This window comes from Chanodichthys erythropterus, chromosome 19 (genome assembly GCF_024489055.1).
Source record: "Chanodichthys erythropterus isolate Z2021 chromosome 19, ASM2448905v1, whole genome shotgun sequence".
In the NCBI taxonomy this organism is placed as follows: Eukaryota; Metazoa; Chordata; class Actinopteri; order Cypriniformes; family Xenocyprididae; genus Chanodichthys; species Chanodichthys erythropterus.
Window position 1 is genome coordinate 28,919,228 of NC_090239.1, and position 25,039 is coordinate 28,944,266.

The 25,039-nt window shown below is 36.7% G+C and overlaps 1 protein-coding gene across 3 annotated transcripts in view; it reads left to right on the top strand.

Moving 5' to 3' along the window:
• The window catches only part of bicc1b (BicC family RNA binding protein 1b), a 121,354-nt gene that overhangs the window by 83,300 nt on the left and 13,015 nt on the right, over positions 1–25,039 (top strand). Inside the window, exons 7-18 of one of the 3 annotated variants that reach the window (XM_067370221.1) lie at positions 5,278–5,466; positions 9,538–9,789; positions 12,546–12,677; positions 17,121–17,373; positions 17,913–18,071; positions 18,498–18,679; positions 18,809–18,950; positions 20,502–20,655; positions 20,745–20,901; positions 21,846–21,885; positions 24,435–24,589; positions 24,790–24,943. In XM_067370221.1, the coding sequence (XP_067226322.1) occupies positions 5,278–5,466; positions 9,538–9,789; positions 12,546–12,677; positions 17,121–17,373; positions 17,913–18,071; positions 18,498–18,679; positions 18,809–18,950; positions 20,502–20,655; positions 20,745–20,901; positions 21,846–21,885; positions 24,435–24,589; positions 24,790–24,943 (1,969 nt within the window). The remainder of the gene's footprint in view (positions 1–5,277; positions 5,467–9,537; positions 9,790–12,545; positions 12,678–17,120; positions 17,374–17,912; positions 18,072–18,497; positions 18,680–18,808; positions 18,951–20,501; positions 20,656–20,744; positions 20,902–21,845; positions 21,886–24,434; positions 24,590–24,789; positions 24,944–25,039) is intronic. The other 2 variants (XM_067370222.1, XM_067370223.1) reach the window with 2 other exon arrangements.

The window sequence follows — 25,039 nt, forward strand, 5'->3', positions numbered from 1 at the left end:
ACGGTAATCCCAGCAACACAACAAGCAGAATTCATCTTTTTTCAGGAATGTATGTTTTTAGGTGAGAATCTGGTGTTTGAATCAGAACTGCTACCCTCTGTTGGTGTTTTATAATCATTACAGCCATGGACACCTTCTTTTCACCCAGCTGTACAGACACAAGCCTTTTAGTGGGATAAAACATAAGAAATAAGAAAGTTGTCATTTCAAATTGAAGCTTTTGACACTCAAGGTCTTGACCTGGAATTGTGATTTACGTATAAGACCAGCATTAATAACGTCTTGATGCGAAACACATGGTGCCAATTGAAGTTGGCTTGAAACTGCAGTTTTAGTGATATCTTGACTGTTTGGCCGGGTGTCGCCTGTGCGCTCCTTCTCTGTCCAGACTCTCTCCTCGGATTTCACCAGCGCACACGTGCTTCCTCCTCAGAGAGAACCAAGAAAAACAAACCAAAGCATTCGGGCACACCAGGCTTCCTTAGTATTTGCACAAAGCCCAAGCCCCAATTAACTCGAGGACGTTCTACACCAGAATCTATCATAAGCCTTCACTATTGTTTCAAAAAGCAATTTGTATGAAATAAGCACCTTTAAAAAACCCAAGCCGCTCAATTTTTTGTCCAAACATAAAGTTCTGTGGGTAAAATGTACATTTGAGGGAAGGATGATAGTGGGGCAGCCTCACTTTTCCCTTCCTCGTTCGCGTGACCAGAACTGCTGGGAATTCTTCTCTTGACCACCTAATCGTCTCCGTTTTTCCTCTTTGTCTTTCAAAGATCTTCACCCACAGTCGTTTTTGTGCTTTGCTGTGCCGTTACGCCCATGTGAATGGTATAGGGCGAGCATAATTCTCACACTTAACCTCAATTTTGAGGTTAACTGAGATTACTGTGGCAGTTTTTGCAGAATTTTGTCCAATTTTCAGAATTAGATCGTTCCACTTCTTTACAAAATCTTAAAGTTTTATAAAGGTCAATGACAAATAACAGTGTCATCCACTGAAAACTCTTGTAAAAATATTTTAAAACATTCGTGCCCAGTTTCACAGAAAAGGCTTAAGCCTAGTCCCAAACAAAAATGGATGTTTTTGCTTGTCTTGTGTTTGTCTTAACTGAAAGCAACTTGCAGTGACATATCTTAACACGTCAGTGCTATTGTTTTGTCTCAAGATAATCATCAGTAATATTTTTAAGGCACATTTATAAAAGCTACTTAAATTACCTAATTTAACTAACGCCTACTCGTGGTTTAATCTCAGCCCTGTCTGGTTTTGTAGGTTTTGTACCATTTTCAAGAAAAGTTTAAATGAAAATGTCTCAAAAATATCATGAGGTGCAACCATCATTTTTTAAAGTAATAAATGATATTATATTTAATTTCTTTTTCAAGTGAAGACGTTTTGTTTGTTTGTTTTTAAAACAAATGTCATACTTTTTTATTCATAAAATGCTTATACTTTTGGAGAGTTGTACCACATGACATTTTACAACCCAAAATAACCTTCTGCACATTGGTGGACCAAAGTTGTCAAATATTAATAAGCAGTGAAGGAGTTTAAATTTTTTTGTTTTCTACAAAAAATAACAAAATATTATTCCAAACTACTATTATTCCAGAGGGTTTATCAAACTGCCAAAGTCACCTGATTTCAGTAAACGAGGCTTCGTTACGCCATAAGTGTTTCGAAACGTTTCGAAATTTCAATGGTTCACGTCTTCGAAGCTTCATGAAGCAGTGTTTTGAAATCACTCATCCCTAGATATTGTTGAATAAAGTCGTAATTTAGTTTTTTTGGCGCGCAAAAGTATTCTCGTCGCTTTGTAATATTAAAGTTGAACCACTGTAGTCACATGAACTGTTTTAAATATGTAGCTTTCTGGGCATTTGAGAGTGTTAATTATCTTGCTGGCAATGGAGGCCTCTCTGAGCCATCGGATTTTATCAAAAATATCTTAATTTGTGTTCCGAAGAAGAAGGAAGGTCTTACAGGTGTGGAACAACATGAGGGTGAGTAATTAATGACAGGATTTTCATTTTTGGGTGAACTAAACCTTTAAGAATTTCAATGTTTTAAGGAGATGTTTTCTTCATTATGATATCAAGAAATTTGTATCACCCTGACATTTTACTTTATGGCCTCCAATAAATATCAAAATGAATTTTAATTTAGAAATTAAAAACATGTTCATCATAGAAGAGTTGCATTCAAAAAAAAAATAACATCATGCAAAATGTTTGGTATTGCATATTTGTGTGCGAGACCCTGCGTGTTGACCATGTCCCAACTCTTGATGCTTGAGAGATTAAACAGTTTAAACATTAGCCCTGCTTTCTCAGAGGAGCCAAGTTCATTCCAGTGGAATGATCCATGGAGCATCTTCCTGGCTCTTTGGATGTGTGTTGTCTGTGAAAACACTGGGAAAGCAAATACAGAAGTTACTGATTCTACAGAAGGTCAAAGGAAAGCTCAGACCACTTGTTTGTAAAAGATCAGAAAACAACACTCCTCGCCAAATTCTTTATTAACAATAATCAAAACAAAAGCACAGGAGGATTTTGTTTGAAAAAATCTGCTCATAGCTGATGCATAAGCCTTTGGTTAAAAATAACCATGGTTATGGTTTTAATAGCTCAAGAATGAGGAGAACCATTAACAAAGATGAATGATTGGAATTCCAGAGCTCGCTCCATGACGGATTCCCTGCTCCCAGCAAAAGCTGAACCCAATAAACATCTCCTTGTCTAAAGGGAGAGTGACTGTCCTGACCACATCTAAAGAGAATGTCCAGAGAATGTCTTTCTTTTTGGCCCCCGGTACAGAACATGAGGGTGAGTGAAGCCCCCACAACATATGGGACTGATCAGAGCCGCATTTTTACGGCTTGGCCATTCGTTCTGTTTACCAATTCAGTTTGGTGAGGCACTTTTTTGCTGGGCCCTTGATGACCTTAAATCATAGTGGAATGATGGGAAATTTTTGCTTATGCCCTTGTATTCTGGAAGTCTTCATAGCTTGAATGTCAGCCAAATGCCCTAGTAGTAGTTACTGAAATTCTGACCAGCATTAATTTAGAGCAAACCATGTTGTTTGCTTCAAAGGCCAAGCACACACTATCCTATCACCCCAAATTTCTTATTTATTATTGTTGAAATCGTTATGTGCACAACTAATTGCAGACTATGTGCATCAGTTACAGTCGCTCTCTTCCTGAGCTTAACTACAGTCCCAAAATTGTGTTCTCACACAAACTCTAAAAAATAGAAGAGGCCTTCTTGAAGCCTTTGACTTTTTAAGCACTTCCTAGATCCCACTTCCTACAGCTTTTTTGCTCTCTCATCTCACAATTTCATTGACCGTTGTTCAGTGCAGCTCTCATGCTATATGGGCAGTGTGGAAACCTGAAGACTGGTCAGCAGATTTCAACCAGTTTGAAATTTCTGGCAGCATCTGCATGTTGTGGCATGTCTTGCAAGTGTTGCACACTAACATGACACTTAAAAAGTGTGAGTTTTAACTGTAGAAATGGCCTGTTTCAGTCATAGCAGAATGATTAGCTATTCTTTCTGAAAAAGAAGTATCATACTTCTACTTATTATGGAAATAATATACTTTAAAAGAATTTACTTAAGTATAAACTGAAAATAATGTTTTCGGACACTTTGTTGCATGTTATTTACAATTAAATTGTACTTCTTCAAATCAATAATAATCAACAGATTATTAAAACAGTGATTTAAAATTTAAAACTTTAAAATAAAACTTTAATGTAATAATTTGGCATATTACAAAGTGCACTTTTTAAAAGTGTTAAAAGTAGAAACATCTCTTCAAATACACTTAAGTGGCCTTTTATTTAATTAATGTTATATTATCTGCAAGTACAGTTAGTTAAAATTCATTTAAGGTGTAATTATACAGTTAAGTAATGAGTAATATTAATTAACAACATGTACTTACTATAGGGTTTGGATTAGGGTTTTTTGGGTTTATTTGTTTGGAATTAAGCATAATTATGCGAAAAGTGTTACTGTATAGTATATATACACTATATATACAGTACAGTCCAAAAGTTTGGAACCACTAAGATTTTTAATGTTTTTAAAAGAAGTTTTGTCTGCTCACCAAGGCTACATTTATTTAATTAAAAATACATTAAAAAACAGTAATATTGTGAAATATTATTACAATTTAAAATAACTGTGTACTATTTAAATATATTTGACAAAGTAATTTATTCCTGTGATGCAAAGCTGAATTTTCAGCATCGTTACTCCAGTCTTCAGTGTCACATGATCCTTCAGAAATCATTCTAATATGCTGATTTGCTGCTCAATAAACATTTATGATTATTTTCAATGTTGAAAACAGTTGTGTACTTTTTTTTTTCAGGATTCCTTGATGAATAGAAAGTTCAAAAGAACAGCATTTATCTGAAATACAAAGCTTCTGTAGCATTATACACTACCATTCAAAAGTTTGGGGTCAGTAAGAATTTTTAATTTTATTTTTTTGAAAAGAAATTAAAGAAATTAATACCTTTATTCAGCAAGGATGCATTAAATCATTCAAAAGTGGCAGTAAAGACATTTATAATGTTACAAAAGATTAGATTTCAAATAAACACTGTTTTTTTTTAACTTTCTATTCACCAAATAATCCTGAAAAAAAATATTGTACACAAATATTTTGTACAATTGTACACATTAAATGTTTCTTGAGCAGCAGATCAGCATATTAGAATGATTTCTGAAGGATCATGTGACACTGAAGACTGGAGTAATGATGCTGAAAATTCAGCTTTGCATCACAGGAATAAATTACTTTGTGAAATATATTCAAATAGAAAACCGTTATTTTAAATTGTAATAATATTTCATAATATTACTGTTTTTACTGTATTTTTAATTAAATAAATGTAGCCTTGGTGAGCAGACGAAACGTCTTTTAAAAACATTAAAAGTCTTAGTGGTTCCAAACTTTTGGACTGCACTAAAATATATATTTCACAAGGGATATCTTGAGCTCTTGATCACATGCATGGGTTTGAATCTGTTCTTTACAGATAATTTTATCTCTGTGTATTAAAATATTTCAAATGTTCCCCCAAAAAAGAAATGGCCTTTTGAACCAGTGTAGGTCTGCTGATTAATAACCCATAATTCTTACCTGTCTCCAGCTGAAATCACAAAATGGATTTCAGTCTACTGACTGTAATTCAGTATTGATAATTCAATATATAACATTAACTGATGGTTTTATTCGTATTCCTTCAGGAGTTACTCCCGCTGGTGTTGATGTTCGAGCTGCCAGTCATAGTACAGCTGAACCCTGACCCCAGCTCTCCTGCCATCCAGCACATCTCCCAGACATACAACATCTCTGTGGCTTTCAAACAGAGGTCCAGACTCTATGGAGCAACAGGAGTAGTGCGGGGCTCACAGAATAATGCTGCAGCCGTGAAGGTAAGGTGCTCATACACTGACGTGTACCGTACTTGGGGACGACATTTCCATTTGCATGTTTTTTGTTTTGTTTTTTTTATTTATTTTCATAAAAATGCATCACTTTCTAAATGTCCCAGGTGAATATTTTTATGACTTACAGTAAAGCCCATTCATACCAAGGATGATAACTGAAGATAAAGTGGTGACATTTTTCATAAGTTAACTACTTTAGTTAACACAAACTAAGAATTAACAATACTTCTACAGCATTTATTAATCTTAATTAATGTTAATTTCAGCATTAACTAATACATTATTAAAATCAAATGTTGTATTTGTTAAGTAAACAATAAGGTACGAGAGGCTGTGCAGTATTATGAATAACTCACGGCTGAAGGGAGCCTGCAACCCCTTCAGCCGTGACTTATTCACGATACAGCTCTAGCCTCCAGTACCTTACTGATTTTGTAAAACTGTTACCACACAATACAAATATTAAATCCAAAAATATGTATCAATGCAACTGTCATTAATTAAACTTTCACTAAAAGCCTTCCATCCACCAGAAAAAATAGTCCCTGACCGTGAATAGCAACATAAGTTACATTACTATGCCATTAGATGGCGGCAAAGACTGTCTTTATGAGTGCGTCAGTCAGTAGCGAAGACTTTTACATTGAAAAGACTGAATTGTTGTGAACACGGACCAAGGCGCAACTGACAAATGCTTTGACTAGCGCTGTAAGTCACGGTAAAACACCTTAGCTGTTAAAAGGACAAGATACAGTGGACATTTTTAATTATGAAGATAGGACTGACCTGAAGGAAAATGCTAAATCTGAATGCAGTTAATAAACTTGCTCACTTGATCTCTTTCTCACAATACTATTCTACATAATACAGTAAACTTCAATGAACAATATCAACTGAGAACAAACAGTTTGCGTTGCTAGGAGTGGTTGCTAAGGGTGTTTTGATACACAGAACCGTTGGGTGAAGTGGTCATAGTCGTGTTGTATCGTGAATAAAACCAAAGACTATAGAATAACACAAGACGTGTCACTCGTATTGTTTTGAATGGGAGAAAGTGTAATGCGCAATATGGCGGAATAAGTCCCGCCTTCTAAATAAGAGCCAATCGCCGACTGGTAAAGTCATCACGTCACTTCAGCGGCCGTTAGAATCACTGGTTTCTATAGAAACAGTCAGACGCGCGACACGCGCATTTAGGTCTGCGCATGCGCATTAGCTTGATCCAGCCTGAAAAATAGTTTTTTTTTGTCATGATTCGAGCATTTAGAAACAAAATTTATGAGCCGGTTGTTGTTAGATTTCATTGGTGATTTCAAATATGGTTGGCGAACAGTTTTAGAGAATTTGATGTTTCCCCATTCAATGAAATTGCATGATGCCCAGGATGCCCGAGAGGCGTTTCAAAGATGGCCGCCGAGTGAAAGGGACTTTGATAAAACACAGCTATTGACCAATCAGAAGGACAGGAACTAACCGTTTTATAACATTAGTTAATGCACTATGAACTAACATGAACAAACAATGAACAGCTGGATTTTTATTTACTGACATTAACAAAGATTAATAAACACTGTAACAAATGTATTCCTCATTGTTAGTTCATGTAACTATATCGTTGTAATCACTTTCAGAATGATTTTTTTAAGCTGATGAATGATTTTCAAAATCAAAATGATTTTTGACAGCCAGTTAAAATCCATCCTGCTTTAAAGTGCTTGAGCATTTAAAGTGGCAGACTACATAACTGCAATGCACGCTCACTCTCTTAGAATAAACGGAATGATATCGTATGCTGGTGCGGATGCTATTTTTTTTTTGTATTATTATTATTATTATTATTATTATAGTTATAGTTTTATTATAGATATAGTTATCTTTATAGTTATTGTTCTTGGTGTGAATGTGCATTTGCAGTTGTTTAATCTTTTGGGGAGTTTTTTGTTTTTTCATTTAGGTTTTCATAGTATTAAGTCATTTAAATATGAATTTTCATTTAAACTCTTAAATGTAATTTGTAATGTAATTTCGTTTTTGTATTTACAAATGAAGTACTTAATGGGTTAGTTCAGTCATTTTGTTTTTTTTTATCATTTATTCAATATGTCAATATGTTATATTGCGCTTTTAAGTCAGGATAGTGTGCTGTGACATCTGAAATATATTAAAGTGCTGTTTGTTTATTAGTTTATTAGAAGTTAATCACAAAAATAACATAATGTTTATAATTAATACATTTAAAATGAATACATACCTTTGTCTCAGATGGTTCTACAAAAATGACTGAAACTTGAAACAAACAAGACTGCTATAGAGTAAGAGTACTGAGCACAGTGTGACATTGTTGAGATCTCTTAAATGGGATACATGTGGGATTACTACTTTTTTCACAGGAGAAAAATTGAAGAAACAGATTGAAAACTTGAGATATTCGATATCCCTTCTGTGATTTTCATTTCCTATTGAGTAAAATGGTCGCAAAGCATTTTTATCTCTTAAAAAGAAGCATCCACATTAGCTCCACACTGGATCGCAGTAAATACCTACACAGTACCTACACAACCTCTCTGTGTCTGTGGTGTTTTCTGGTGTCGATGAGCTCTTCATTTTGTGCGAATGGCTGCTGGCATTGCTTTAGACCAAGGGTCTAGTGTTGGTAGAGCCTGTTATTCTTCCCAAAGAGAATCTTCTTCCATCTCTGGTCTTTAGGAAGGGTCTGGGGCTTGAGTTGTCCTGTGGGCTATTGGCTATGCCTGGTATGTGTTTAGAACTGGGGTGAGGAGGCCGTGCCAAAACCGCCTACGAACACAGCCAAAAAGGAACCCCAAAAGAGCCCCTTTGCCTTTCCTCTCTTCCCCTAGTTTTATGTCGCGCTGAAAGAAACTCCCCAGTCTAGGCCATTCTCAGGGTCGTATATGCCAGATGGAAAAGCAAGAACATAAAGAGGTTCTTGTTTACTAAAACATGCTCCATTAGTGTCAAAAAGTACCATTCGTGTTAGCGGTTCATAACCAGGGTGGTTAAATTTGACACGAAAAAGTGGTCAGTGAGGTATTTGCAGTTTTGTTCAGGGTCAGAAATCAACTTTTAAATTAAATGGCAGTATTTTCCTCAGAAATGATTTAATGGGGCATTTTTGACCTTTGGAAGTACAATTTTTAATATTACCTTATTAAATGAATCTTTACTGGCTTCTATGTCATACTTAAATTTAACCAGTTACTTCAATCAGTCAGAATATAACAGACTGTTACCAATAAAATCTGATCAACATCAATACAAGCCACCTTTACACTGCAAAGGTGGCACAGAAGCTGCATCTGGCATGGCATTATGCATTAGAAAATCATAACTTAAAGGGTTAGTTCACCCAAAAAAAGGAAAATTCTGTCCCTCCTTCTATTGGAGATAAAAAAAATGGACTCCATTAAAAATATCTTAATTTGTGTTCCAAAGATGAACGAAGGTCTTATGGGTTTGGAACGACATGAGGGTGAGTAATTAATGACAGAATTTTTGGGTGAACTAACCCTTTAATATTGGTTATCTTAGTAAATTATGTACAGAAAATCAGCAAAGAACGTTCCCCAACACTGAAGTGGTCAGTTTTTTCAGCTTGCGCTTTTGAAAAAACTCCTGTTATAATTAATGAAACTGTCTACACTGCACAATGAATCTCTTACTTACATCACATCTTTATGATGAGAGAATTCGTGAGAGCACAGAACTTTTTTCACTGTTGTCTAATGTAAATGCCTCTAATTGGCCATTGCATTCATACATTCAACAGAAACGTACGTGATTGGTTATAATTCTCAATGCTGTAAAAAAAAAAATTGCGTAAAAGAAATCATTGATTCAGTGTGAGCACATGTAACCCTGTTTCACTTTAATCAATTAAACTGTTGATTAAATTGCTTTAATCGACAGTTGTAAAAATTTAGTTATTTGTGCAGAGAATTTTTGTCCTCTTCTCTTGAATTTGGGAACATTTTTATTTGTTTTGGTGGCATGTTTGCCCCAACTCCCCATTAATTTCCACAACTGGTCTTGTTGCAGAGGGGCACAGCGGTGTTACTAGAGCACCTTGCAGGCAACCTGGCCAGCGCCATCACGGTCAGCACGCAGCTTGACATCGCACCCCAGCACCACCTCTTCATGATGGGCCGCAACGGCAGCAACATCAAGCACATCATGCAGCGCACAGGAGCCCAGGTCCACTTCCCAGACCCCAACTGCCCGCAGAAGAAATCCACCGTCTACGTGCAGGGAACCATTGACTCGGTGTGTCTGGCCCGTCAGTACCTGATGGTGAGAGATTGTTTTGTTCTTTATTTCAGTGTTTCTGTCTTTCTTGTTCCACAGTGTTTGTGTTACCGACTTGATTGAAACCTCAAATTGTGCAGCTTGTTGAGGAAAAGTGTGCTATTTTCTCTAAGCAATCAGACCTGTCTGGCAATAAATTCTACACTTGAGTGCAGTGAATCTTTTTCGGTGAAAGAGACAATGACATGTAACTCATTTTGTTTGTCCCTATCAATTTTTTTTTTTTTTTTAAAAACATGAAAACAGGAAATTATACCCCCTGCAGACCCTCATGTCTTTGTGTCAAGTTCAATAAATCTCTTAAAATATCAGATTATTTGACCTTTTTATGACAGCAAAATTTCAGCGTCCAAAACTGAAGTGGCTGAAATCATTGAATGAAACATTGATTAATAAGGGCTTCTCCAATGGCGCATTTTGACTGTGTCAGTGTCTGTTTTATGTTGACAATATTGTCATTTTTAAACAATCTTCCAGTCAATCTTTTAGGCTGTGCTGCAGGCCAATTCAGTTGATGCGTGAACATAAATTCACTTAACATTATTTGTAGCATGCCTCCCATTCAATAAATAGCAATAGTCTTTGTGATTTGTACATTTTTATATGAAACAAAGTCTCAGCTTTCAGTCATTTTTTATAACGAAATTCATACAATGAATATTGTTTTGACGGTCTGTAATGTAGCTTGACAGATTGCTGCAGCGCCTCAGTTCAAGCGGCACGTGAACCGATCTTCCTCTTTAATACTAGTTAGCACCAAATAAACATGAATGAACATCAGAAGGTATGTTGAAAGATACAGTACAACTTTCCAAAATGTATTTGCGCAGTCAGTGTTCAACCATGGAAAGACGTCAATAAAACAGCTTGTAAACAATGTATGAACATTACATTTACATTTTTACTTAACCTGTTGTCTTCTTTCAAGTAGTTTTTACAAGCACTGTTAAAATATTTTATAGTTAAACAACAAATTAATAATTTGATTAAAAGTTGATAGAAAAACTGCCTTATGTGCAATTTAAATATTTATATACAACTTTGTTTTTATTTGAGTGTTGATTATAAATTTCGGTTTCTGTAAAAAAAAAAAAAAATTGGTGTGTCACTTGAAGAAATGTATTAAAGGTGCCCTAGAATCAAAAATTGAATTTACCTCGGCATAGTTGAATAACAAGAGTTCAGTACACGGAAAAGACATACACTGAGTTTCGAACTCCATTGCTTCCTCCTTATGTAAATCTCGTTTAAAAGACCTCCGAAAAACAGGCGAATCTCAACATAACACCGACTGTTACACAACAGTCGGGATCATTAATATGTACGCCCCCAATATTTGCATATGTCAGCTCATGTTCAATGCATTACACAAGGGCAGCCAGTATTAACGTCTGGATCTGTGCACAGCTGAATCATCAGACTAGGTAAGCAAGCAAGAACAATAGCGAAAAATGGCAGATGGAGCGATAATAACTGACATGATCCATGATTACATGATATTTTTAGTGATATTTGTGAATTGTCTTTCTAAATGTTTCGTTAGCATGTTGCTAATGTACTGTTAGATGTGTTTTTTGGCCTGAAACTTCACAGACACATTCAGGGGACACCTTAGACTTGTATTACATCTTGTAAAAACTGGTTCTAGGGCACCTTTTAATATACTTTTTACATTGAAAAATATTACTTTAAAAATATGATATATTATGATATACGAAAATATATTATTACTTTTTAATTGATGGTTAAATTTTTTTTTTTAAATGTAAAAGATTTGTTTTCTCTGTCTTGTACATATATTTTTATCATTGACACAAAAATATCTAAATATCATTAAAAGATACTATATTTAATTGAGAAGAAAAATTGCAAGACATATTAGGAAATGTCTTGGGCCGGTAAACGGCCACCTGGCAACCATCAAGTAGCACCCTAGCAACAACCCAAAACACTGTAGCACTTTTTGCGAATGTTGTTGAGCCAAATTTTGCACAAGCGAGCATGTTTTCTCTCATTTACATCAGAGAAATAGTGACTCTGGTTTGCCTCATTATGTGGTGGTCTTTTTCAAATTAATGGTCTCCAACCAACACAGAAGAATATAAAAGTGACAAAGGCAGAGGCACCAGAAGAAGCGTAAAAACACAATCCTTTCAAGGAACACACAAGTGGAGAGCATTCCTCTCGCTCTGAAAGCAAAATAATTAGCCCTTCACTACTCTGCGGTCCTCTCTGGAGACAGATATCGCCCCGTCTGTCCCCGCAAGCCAGCCCAGTCCAGATTTAAACACGCAGCTGGAGGCAGAGGGAAGAGACAGTTTTCAAGAATAATTTATTCATGCTTTTTGGCTCAATTTAGATCCATTAAGGACATTTTTAGCATTCACAAATAAGACTGTGATAGCAAGGCTTTCCACCACACAATCTAGCCTCTAGAACTTTTCCTGCATATGTAGCAGTTTCTTCACTGCCTGCTGAGTTAGCTGTGTCAGGAGAGGAAAAAGAAGGTCAAGGACCAGTAAATGAAAGCCTTACGCCTAGAGTACCTGCTGCTGTTTTTCTTTTCAACATGAGAAGTAGGTGATGGATCACTCCTGAATAACTGTAGCTTTGCTGCTTTAGGACTGAGGCCAACTGAGTCCTTGAAACACTTAAAGTTCGACTCAATGAATGATTTACAACAGTTTAGAAAAACTTTGTTCATTTCTCTTTCTTGCTTTTTTTCCTTGTGCTTTCCGCAGGGCTGCCTGCCACTGGTGCTGATGTTCGATATCAAAGAGGATATTGAGGTGGAACCACAGTGCATTACTTCCCTAATGGAACAGCTTGATGTGTTCATTAGCGTCAAACCAAAACCCAAGCAACCTAGCAAGGTTTGCACACTCACCAAAACCTACACATGCAACATTACATATGGTGGCAGACGCCATATGTCTACGTCCCACTCGGAGCTTTTCTCACAACTAACAGTTTGTTTTTGAGCCATTTTTGCAATTACTTTGAATCAACCGGTTTCGAGTTGATTTTTAGTGGATGAATGAAGTCCGTTCTCCTCAGTTTCAAACAGTTGTCCTAGCAGAGGAACCACAGGTGTAGTTCATCACATTAAGCGCCTGCTTTACTAAACAGGGCAAATTAGTGTGAGAGTGTAATTCCAAAAAAGCGCAGTGGGAGTGGAAAGTCCTGCTCATGATCTACTGACGACGCACTAATTAAAGAATAAAGAAGCAGCCGGATCATTTTCAGTAATGACCAACGCAATCTACCAGCAGCGCAAATAAGGAAATACCAGTAAATTGACTTGGCTCCGGGATTAATAAAGGCCTTATAAAGCGAAGCAATGCATTTGTGTAAAAAAAAAACAAAAAAAAAACATAATTATCAAGTTATGAAGTAAAATATCTAGCTTCCGCCTGACCACCTTCCGTATTCAAAGGTACGAAGAAAGTATAAAACTCTTGCAGTTCAAAAAGCTTATGCTACATCCTACACCTTCCCTATTCAACTTACAGAAAAACTTAACTGATGCAACACCAATTTACACTTTCTTTGTAACTTGAATACGGATGGCAGTCTGGCAGAAGACCAGTGGCATTCCTTGTTAAATATGGATATTTTTTTACACAAACACATTTCTCTGCTTCAGAAGACCTTTATCGACCCCCCGGAGCCGTGTGGAGTAGAAGTTTATGATGGATGGATATGGATGGAAGCACTTTCTTCAGCTCATACTCGTGAACCCTGTTCACTACCATTATAAAGCTTGGATGAGTCAGGATATTTATTAAAATATATCCTATAGTGTTCATCAGATTGGCTACAATGCTCATCACTACAACATTCATGCCACAATTTATATATAATGCCATAGATCTAAATGGTATGGTAATGGTATAATCAACACTTTTCACGATTAGTTAACCTTGAGAGCTGTAATAGTAAAAATGTGCTAAAAGTTCTGAGAGAGTTCCATTGATCCACATGTAATACTTAGCTTAGTAATACTTATTTCATATGCAAAGATGTTAGCCAATCACAGCAGTGGGTATTTACACTAAAGCAGACACGCCCCTTCAAACAGAGCATTCAAATCAGAGGGATAAAATCAGGGTAAGAAAAGAAGCCTTTTATTTGTAAATTGACCATTTTTGATGTGAAAATCATACTAACATTACAAGTGCACACTAGAAAACATTATAAAACAATACAGTTCATGACTCCTTTAATCCTTGCTGTGTTTTTATATGTATTATATACACTACCATTCAAAAGTTTGGGACAAGAAGTAGAAAAAAAATATAAAGAAATTAATCAAAAGTGACAGTTTAAATTGATCAAAGGCATTTATAATGTTACAATGTTGTACAAAGAATGTTATTTTGAACTTTGTATTAATTAGAAAAATCCAGAAAAAAGAAACATGTTTTCCACAAAATTATTAAGCTGCACAGCTGTTTTCAACATTGACAGTAAGTAATTTTTCTTGAGCAACAAATCAGCATATTACTGAAAATTCAGCTTTGCTATCACATAAATGGCATTTTAAAAGGTATTAAATAGAAAACAGCTCATTTAAATTGTAATAATGTTTCATAATATTGCTGTTTTTACTGTATTTGTGAGCAAATAAATGCAGCCTTGGTGAATTTTGATTTTTAGTGCCACCATGTAAGACACTTTGAATCAGATCAAACATTAAGGCCTAGTTCTCTCAGAGGCTCAAAATTAAGGTGCCTAGTCTTGTAAAAGTAATGTATGGAACATATAGGATTTGTGGGTGGCTTACTACCAGGATGTGGAAACTGGGAATGCTTCACGTCCTTGGTCATGGTCAATGGTGAAATCCTATCTTGTGTTTTAGGCTGAATAGCAGCACGGTAAATTATCAGTCTTAGCATAAACCTCTGTTTTTCCATTTCAGTGATTTGTGTTGATACCTCCAGCTTCTCTTCTTTCACTCTGCTAATAGGTCACTACAGTAGTAGCCTTGACTAGTATATACAGCACATATATTAGGAAGGAAGTATATACTGTACTAACCCGGAGGGATGGAAATGCGGACATGCAGAATTTCAGTACATACCAAGAAACCTTAGATTCATTTCAGTTCAAAGAGTTCACCACTAATTGGCAGTTCTTCATGACATAAATGGATCATTAGAAATAAAAATAACATTGATATTTTGAAATAAAACAGTTTGACATATAGTGAAAACATACTGTACATTTCAGAAATCAAAACTTCCTCCCCAGCAAAAAAAAAAAAAATGAAACCGTTCTGAATTCTGAACAAAAGAACAACTTAATGACTAGAGTAACATGTAGGAAAGTACATCAAACCTTGTGCTGTTTCTTGCTGTGTGCAGCACCTGCCACTCTACAGATCCTCTGGTCAAAGGCAAAAAATAAAAAAAAATATAAAAAAAAACATGATTTAACTCCTTTAAAAAGAAACATCTAGAACTGTATACTCATAATGATGGCATTCTGCACTACAAAGATAAAAATCAGTGAGTACACCAACACTAGAACTGAGAAAAAGCAGCTTTGAAATTTTGGACTGATTTGATATCAATCACAAAATCTGATCATAGTCTAAGGCCCTGTTTTCACCTGGTATTAAGATGCGTTTTGGTCGATCGGATCACAAGTGGACGATGCTAAATACAGGTTTAAACGGAGTGTAAAACATTTTGAGCTTGTCCACTTCCAGAGGTAGTTGAAAACGCTTTCGACCAGATTGCTTTCATAGTGGAAACGGTCATGTGGTCGAATGTGTTCGAACAGACACTAAAGTCTGCCTACTCTCCACCTAACGTGTAACCATTATGGGAAGCGCGCTAGCCAGACAGGACTTTAAACTTTGTCAGCTGAAGACCCAAGTTTGGTTTGAAGACAAAAAACTTACCAAGCACAATGTCTCTCAGCATTCTCCCCATTTTACAGCGTTCAGCATGGCAATGCAGAGCAGAGCAGAAATATATCAGTGCAGAAACGGAAGCTTCTGCTCCCTGTTTGTTTTTCAGTCATCCCCAGGCTTGTTCATATGTAAATTGCGCAAGCTTGTTTTGACCATTAGATCGAAACATCTGAAAAATCCCATACATTTACCTGCCCATAGACCCTCCCCTCGAAGAAATCAGGGCAGAAGTGGTTAAAAGTGGACAAAAGAGACAGATTAAAGTACCAAGTGGAAACGGGTGTCTCTCTCATCCACTTGTGATCCGATCGACCAGAACTCATCTTAACACCAGGTGGAAACAGGGCCTAAGAGATCGGATTCCAGACATAACTAAATTTTGACGAAATGTGTAGTTAAGGACTATTCACACAGAACACATTTTTGCAAGTAAAACCACAAGAAGCAGGGTAGTGAAATGAAAAAAAGCAAAATCTAGAGATAAGCTTTTACGCATTTACCACATTTTTAGAATGAAGTGTAAGCGCAACAGTCATACACGTCTGACAAGTGCATGTTTATATAGAAAGCAATCAGTGCAATGAAATGCAAAAACGTGTTCTGTGTGAAAGGCATATACTTCAAGTGAAATCGAAGAATGAACTTGTGTGATGTCATTTCGAAGTTTATTTGGAGTTTGTTTCTGGAGTTCAAAACAGTTTGCCAAACCCAGGGGTGTCAAAACCTCCTCCTGGAGTGTCAGTGTCCTTCAGAGCAGTGGTTCCAAGCCTGCTCCTGGAGAACCCCCAACACTGCACATTTTGGATGTGTCACACCCATCTGAGGTCTTTGATGAGTTGAATAAGGTGTGTTTGATTAGAGATATATATATAAACTGTGCAGTACTGGGGGTACTCTAGGGCCAGGGTTGGGAACCACTTCTTCAGAGTTTATATCCAACTTGCCTCTATACACCTTCCTGGAAGTTTCTTGTATACCTAGTAAGAACTTGATTAGCTGGTTCAGGTGTGTTTAATTGGGGTTGGAGCTAATCTCTGCAGGACAGTGGCCCTCCAGGAGCAGGATAGGACACCCCTGGCCAAAGCAAACTTTCAGGAAAAGTTCACTCCGGCTGGTAAACACTTTCGAACTACCATTGGTCTGTGGCGACTATGTAAAAGGTAGGTGTGTGCTGAGGCTCCACCTTCTTTGATGTGGAACCGTCAAGGTCATGAGTATATTTGAGCCTTTACTGGCTTCATGAGAACTTATTATCTTGTTCTGCTGGATTCTGCTGTTGTTGTTGTTGTTGTTTTTTTTTTTAAAGACTCCAAACAAACACTGTAATAAGCAAATATAGCGCCCACTAGTGGAAGGGAGCTGATTCTAACTCTAAATCTCTTCTGTGGGCTATCAGTCAGTGATAGTGAAGAGTGTGGAGAGGAATGCTCTGAACATGTATGAAGCCAGACGCTATCTGCTGGGTTTGGAGAGCAGCGGTGTATCAGTCCCCACCAACACCAGCTGCATCACCAGCAGTAATGGCGGCAGTCCTCCGTCCATCCCTCCCCCACCTCCAGCTCTCAGCTGCCCCGTGGGGCTCGACATCTTGGCCTCTGCCGGCCTCGGCCTCACCAGCCTTGGTAAGACAACAGTGAATTTATGTCAAGGTGAATAAAAAAGTATAATTTAATCTACTAATCAGCTTGACTTCAACTTTCATGAATATAAAACTGGAAACTGGAGTATATGTTACAGTATTCAAAAGTCTGAAATGTAGGGCTGTGGAAATAATACAAAAAGTGAGGGGGGTATTCTAAGCAACCATTGGGCTTAGCCTTCTGCATGGTCCTAAAGTTGTTGTGTTACATGACCGTGTTTTCCAACGTAAGGGCTGGAAAACCTGTCGCTCAATGAGATCTCATCAATACCAAACAACAATGATCCAATCAATTCCTGATGGACAAAATCAATTTTTTTCTTGATCAAGAAGCCATTTCACCTGGATATACATCACAATAGGGAAGAAAAGTCTGTCGCAACTTATGTTTCATGCCGACTTTAAAATTTGTTGTCGAAATAAACACCATATTAGCTAGTGAGCTGCAGGAAGTGTACTGCTTGCATAGCAAGTGCCTTCATTTATGTCCAGTTCAGTATATGTCTTATGTTGACAGTGTGTGTATTGTTTATTGTCTCTGACCTGCAGGTCTTCTGGGGCCTACAACAGCCTCCATGACAGGACACTCCACCAACTCCCTTCTCAATGCTCTCAACAGCTCCATCAGCCCATTACATACACCCACCTCTGGAACGCCCAGCCCCACTCTCTGGTCCAACTCACTGGCCAGTCCAGCCAGCACACCAGGTAAAGAGATGACTGACAGACTTCCTCCGCAAACAACCACACTCAATATGCATTCATCGTTTTATATGTTCACACGTCACTTCTCTTGAAATAAATCAAACTTTGCGTTCACATTGTACCTGAACTTGAAAATGGATTCAGATCTCTTTTTGGTACACTTTACATTCACATTGTTTTTTTAGAACTCAGTCCATTATTTATTTTTATTTTATTTTATTTTATTTTTAATATTGGAATTTTATTGTACACTAGTAATATTTTTCTTTTTGGTCCACTTGTGATAGGGTTTCAATCTGCTTTACAATCACATTGTTGTTTTTTAGAACCAAGTCCATTGTATATTTTATTTTGTTATATTTTATTTTATTTGTTATGTTGGACTTCTACTATACAATACTTAAAAAGCTGGCTAATTATTTTTCCTAGGATTCTCATCACCCTTGATGATTCACCCAGCCACCCAGGCCACTCTAACTAGCATCTTGCTGTCAGGAGTACCAGGCTACACCCAGAACACTCCATCCCCCCCTCCTGGTCTTGCCCCCATTGACGCACAAATCAACGGAGTGTCAGACTGCAGTAAAGCTGTGTCCCCCCTCAGTAGCAAAGTGAGCACACCTTCTTTCAGTGTCTTGAGATTATATATAGTTGTGCTAAAAAGCTGTCTTGAATATCTCTCATAGTTTGTCATCTTGGACTTCCTCTTGACCAGAATATTGTGTGCATGTGTTGTGTAGCAGCCCAGCACCATGTACAGCAGAATGTCTGCAGCGTCTCTCACAGACAAAGTTCTGACCGCAGCTCATGGTGACTCAGTGCAGGAAGCCAGCCCTCACTGTCCTTCTGAACCGCTGTCCAGCAAGTCCAGCCAAGACCAAGGTCGGCATTACCCACAGCTCCTCATTACAAGATGCGTTTCTCTCCACTGCAAAAATCATTTGACTTGTAAAAAAATATCCATAAATGATTTATATAATTTAATATTTTATATAATATTATTAATAATTTATGAATTATAATTCAAAATTAATAATTTTTATATTATTATTTGTTTCATATGATCTATTTTAAGCTCAATGTAAGATAAGTTTAAGATAACAGTTTTATCTTAAAATTTGAAATATTATTATCAACTGAGTAATTATTATCAACACAGTAATTGTTTTTGAAAAGAAATTAGTTCTTTTATTCAGCATGTACACATTAAATTGATCAGTAGTGAAAGTGAAAACATTTATTTTGATACTAAAGATTTCTGTTTCAAATAAATGATGTTCTTTTGAACTTTCTATTCCTCAAAGAATCCTGAATGTTTCACGGTTTCCACAAAAAAAATATTAAGCAGCACAACTGTTTTCAAAATTGATAATAATAAAAAAAATATTACCTGAGCATCAAATCAGCATATTAGAATGATTTATGAAGTATCATGTGACATTAAAAACTGGAGTAAAGGCTGCTGAAAATTCAGCTTTGCCATCACAGGAATAAATTACACTTTGAAATAAGTTAAAATAGAAAACAGTTCTTTTAAATTGTAATAATATTTCACAATATTATTTTTTTTTACTGTATTTTTATCAAATAAATGCATAAATGCAGCAGTGTTGAGCATAAGAGTATTCTTTAAAAAACATAAAAAATCTTACTGAACCCAAATGGTGTATTGTGTGTGCGTATGTATGTGTATATATATATATATATATATATATATATATATATACACACACACACATACACACACACACACACACACACACACACACACATTTAATGTCAATTAAGTGTGATGGCATATTCTACAAGAGTGATTCCTGACATTTGTCAGAATTTAGTAACTGTATCTGGTAAATGCCAGCAGGCTTTATTTGTATTGCAATGTATGCCATGTGAATCAATACTTCATGCATGCCACTTTCCAAGGCTACATTAATTGAAAGATATATTATACTCACCTTTATTCGAGCCTAATGCAACCAGTGACATTCACTGCTGAATTATGTCAACCATTTTATTAACAACTCCTTGACCTTCTCTTGATTGAAAGCAAGAATTTGTTGACTTTGGTCAGTCTAATTATAGATAAATATAAACTCAGTTCCAAATGGTAATACCCTTCCTTCCTGCTCTATGAACGGGGCATTTATGGAAATACAAGGCCAAGGTTTTTCGTGCTCCGGCATTGTTAAAGCTATTTGAGTTGGCCCTACATCCATTTAGCCTGTGTGTTTTTGCTTTCAGATGAGGCGAAGTCAATTCAATCTGGTTATTCCTTAGAAGCAGTGATGGAAAATGGCATGTTAGATTCTGCGATGCTGAGTGCTGCAGGAATACAATCTCAAACTACTCAGCTAAAACGTTCAATATGGGGGCTTGAGGAAAGAAAAACACCATTTCGTCTATGTGTGTGTGTGTTTGTGTGTGTTTCAGGTTCGGATACGTTCGTAGAGGTGGGCATGCCCCGAAGCCCTTCTCACTCGGGAAACAGCAATGAACTAAAGCAGATGTTGGCATCCTGTAAGACATCGTCAGGAAAGAGGCAAGCCCTGGAGCTACTGCAGGGCACCAAGAACTCCCTCCTACAGTACGAACACACATCTGAACAAACACAATCACGATGTTAGAGGTAGCTGATAATGCAACATGTTTACACTTATTCTTTTACCTATCTAGTTCAGAGTGTCTGCTGTCAGACTCTGACTCCAGCGCCTCAGAGAGTCCGGTGGCTGATAAACGCGCTCCGGGTAGCGAGAGAGCAGCCGAACGGGCCGCCCAGCAGAACTCGGACAGAATCCGCCTTCCTCCCCAGTCCTCCTTCTCCAGTATGCAGGTGATGCACTCTTAATGTCACTAAGAATCTCATTAGAAGAGTCAAAGTGCTTCCCTTTAGTATTAATCGAGCAGCCATGAATATCACATATCGCATTTCAGACTAACACCCCTCAAGGAAATAATAGTTACACTACAGGTCAGACATTTGGAATAATTAAGATTTCTTAATGTTTTTTGTAAAAAGTCTCTTATGCACACCGGCTGTATTTATTGGATCAAAAATACTGTAAAAACAGTAATATTGTGAAATAATATTACAATTTAAAAGAACTTTTTTCTATTCTAATATATTTTAAAATTTAATTTATTCCTGTGATGCAAAGCTGAATTTTCAGCATCATTACTGCAGTCTTCAGTGTCACATGATCCTTGAGAAATCATTCTCTTCGAAATTCTGACTTTAAAACACTCAATTGCGAGTTTAAATCTAGCAATTCTGAGAAATAAAGTCAGAATTGTGAGATGCAAACTCACAATTTTGAGAAAAAATTCAGAATTGTGAGATAAAAAGTCACAATTGCCTTTTTTATTTATTTAGTTTATTTATTTAGCTTCCATAGAAAACAGTTCTTTTAAAATGTAATAATATTTCTCAATATTGATGTTTCAACTGTATTTTTTATCCAATAAATGTAGCCTTGGTGAGGATAAGAGACATTAAAAAATTGTAATTATTCCAAACTTTTGACCAGTAGTATGTGTGCGCTTGTATCGTGATCTCATGCCCTGCCTCTCAAGACAATGCAGTGCTTCTGAAACGACAGAGTCAATACTATTTTGTTCGCCACAGTCTGCTAAATGGTTTTGACAGAATGAGGCAATGTTTACCATTTGCCTTTCTCATTCTATAAACCAAGCTGACAGGAGAAATGGGGGACATAACTCTTAAATCCGTTCCAACAGCCTAAACATTCTTTGCTTTCTCTCTGTTCACCTCTACAGGCGTTCGACTACGAGCAAAAGAAGTTATTGGCGACCAAAGGTATGTGACTGACCAATCAAAACGCAGTTAAAGCTATATACCGAACCTTTAAGGATGTCTCCCACCCATCTATATTGTTAAAAACAATTCTGCTGGTAGGCGGTTTGGGGAATTGGAAACCGGTTATGTTTAGTCTAGTGTGCCAGCAATGAACAAAGCAAGACTACAGTGTCTTCATATGCTGAATGTCTGGCAATGAGTAGGGTGTCATTAAAGCCCTGTTTCACATTTACGGTAAATATACTCTGCCTCATAAAGCTTCTCCACACCTCACGTCCTGTGTCCAGCGTTCAAACTGTAAACTCTAGGCCTGAAAATGAGGAATGTACCCAGTGTTAACGCTCTTATTTCCCTCATACTGTAAACAGTTCTTTGTTAATGATTTATGTTGGAACTGTTTTGAAATGTAGCAGTTTTATTGTAAAACTCTGGGTTTTGGCCGATTTAACACAATGTTAGGGAATTTGGCATTACATTCTTGATCAAATAATTATAATTTCTCACAAAAAACGTCAATAACATTTCTGGGTAATGTTTCACCATAAAATTAAAGGTCCCGTTTTTCGTGTTTTTTTGAAGCTTTGATTGTGTTTATAGTGTGCAATATAACATGTGTTCATGTTTCGCGTGTAAAAAAACACAATATTTTTCACATAATTTACTTATCTGTATACCGCTGTTTCCACTGTCATAAAAACGGGCTGATGACTTCCTTGTTCTATGAAGTCCCTCCTTCAGAAATACGTAACGAGTTCTGATTGTGCCAGTGGTTCGTTCTTACCATAACGTGGAGATCACAGTCTATGGTGGAGATGCATGCGCTCAGTGTTAGGGTAAAATTAAAGACATGTTTACAATATCAATTTGAGCCAGAATCAGACCCGGTGATTGGACTGCGGGTTGTAAATAACAGCCTTTCGACGACATGGCGACAAACACACTCTACAAACGCAACTCTTGTGTATTCCTGTGGGTGGAGGTTAGTCAAAAAACTGTTTTAGTGACGTCATTAAAGAAGGAAGTAGAGGGATGTAGTCCAAACTGGCCGTTCGATGTAGGAGACTTCTGTTAAATAAAATATCTCGCTTGGCATTGAACTTTGAGCTTTAAAATTTTACAGATTTTATTTATACTCTAACAACAACATTACACACTAACTAAAGTTTGAAACATGGGATCACGAAGAATGGAACCTTTAAGAGAGAGTGCATATACATTACTATATATATATATATATATATATATATATATATATATATATATATATATATATATATATACAGGGTGCTATTTGTGGAAAAAAACAGAGGGGGGGATGTTTTGAAAAGTTTTTTTTTTTTTTTTTAATTTGTTAAAAACCACAGTGGAGCTATATACTATTACTACTACTATACTATATCACGTTTGGTCCCATTTATATTTTGATCACAGTGCATACACATATAAACTTTTAGTCCAAAAGTGAGTTTACCTACACATTTAGATTTTGTTAGATGAAATGTAAGCCGGACCGTCATAATTACAGAGGTCAGAAAATGTAGTTTGCTATGGGGGTATGGGGGCATGGTCCCCCGAGAAAATTCCTTGGTGTATATAAGTGCATTTTTAAGACATTTTAAGGCCAACAAATTGGATAACAATAGCTTTAAAACCATGTCAACAAATACATGCATGCACAGTTTTGAGGCAGCTTTAATCGCATGGGTGGCAGAGTGACTGTTTATCTCACAGAGTAAGATGCAGCCTGCAGAAATGACATGCATGGTCGTTGTTCTCACTGGAAAGCACAATAAAGTCAGTTAGTTATTTCCAAAGCCCATATTTACAAAACATAGATTCTGGGAATCAATACTCCGGTCTCATGAGACCAAATCAATCCATTTTGGATCTAACAGAATCCAAAATGTTATGGTGGTGCTAGAGGAGGAGTAGAGTGAGAAGTGCCTGGTTCCCACAGTAAAGTTCAGCAGTAGTAAAGCTCTTATATAGGGATGTATGAGTGCTGAAGGTGTGAGGGAGTTGTGCTTTATCAATGCTGTCATGAATTCCCACACCACTGTGTAATTTAATACAAAAACTTGAAACAGAACCTCCCAAGCATTCTCCCAAGGTGAAAAACCTTCTGTTGACATGTATTGCACTCAATCTTAACACTCTTTTAAGCACCTGTGGGGGATTCTTTAATTAAATCTAGGGTGTACTAATTTCTGCAATCCTTAATTTAAACAAAATTGGCTAATTTACTTATGTTATGGCTATTACTGACTTATATTTCTCAGTTTTTATTATGTATATGTTTAATACATTATAATTATATATTTATTCTATTGTATATATTATAAAATATAATTTAATTGTTAACTAAAAATGGACTTTAAAATAAACATATGTTGTAAATTATAATGTCTTATTTTGTTTAATTTTTTTCTATTTAGGGCTGAAATATGACATAATTCTTCATGATAATCACATGTGTGATGCATAGACAGTGACCTTTACTTGACATCTATCAAGTTGTTTAAATGCATCTTCTGTGTTTCTCTTTTCAGCCATGTTAAAGAAGCCAGTGGTGACGGAGGTCCGTACCCCCACTAACACATGGAGCGGCCTGGGCTTCTCAAAGTCTATGCCTGCAGAAACTATTAAGGAGTTGCGCAGGGCGAACCATGTGTCTTATAAACCTACCATGTCAACTACATATGAGGTAAACTCACCCATTCCAGCAGATGGGATTAGCATATGTCTCCTGTGAATTGCTCTATGCTGATTGTAGTTCATCCGGTGCATTCTCACTGATGTCGATTAGCTCTGGCAATACTTGTTACTATTATTTTCTAATGATGCATCACTGCAGGATTTTAGTGGAATAAACATGATCAATGATATGGTATGTATTTTTATAAGGGGTCTCCTCTAGCCTTGTCCCGCTCCAACAGTAGAGAGGGCATGGCGAGTGGCAGCGACTCGGATAACTGGAGGGAAAGAAATGGGAGCGGGCTCCCGGCACACAGCGACTTCCCCTCTCCCATCAGCCCCAAAAGGAAGCAGAACAAAACAGGTATGTTCTTCAGTCAACATGACTGTAACAATGTGACAACATAAAAGGCATATGTTTTAAATACTTGTTATGACTGACCATTGCAATTCCAAATAT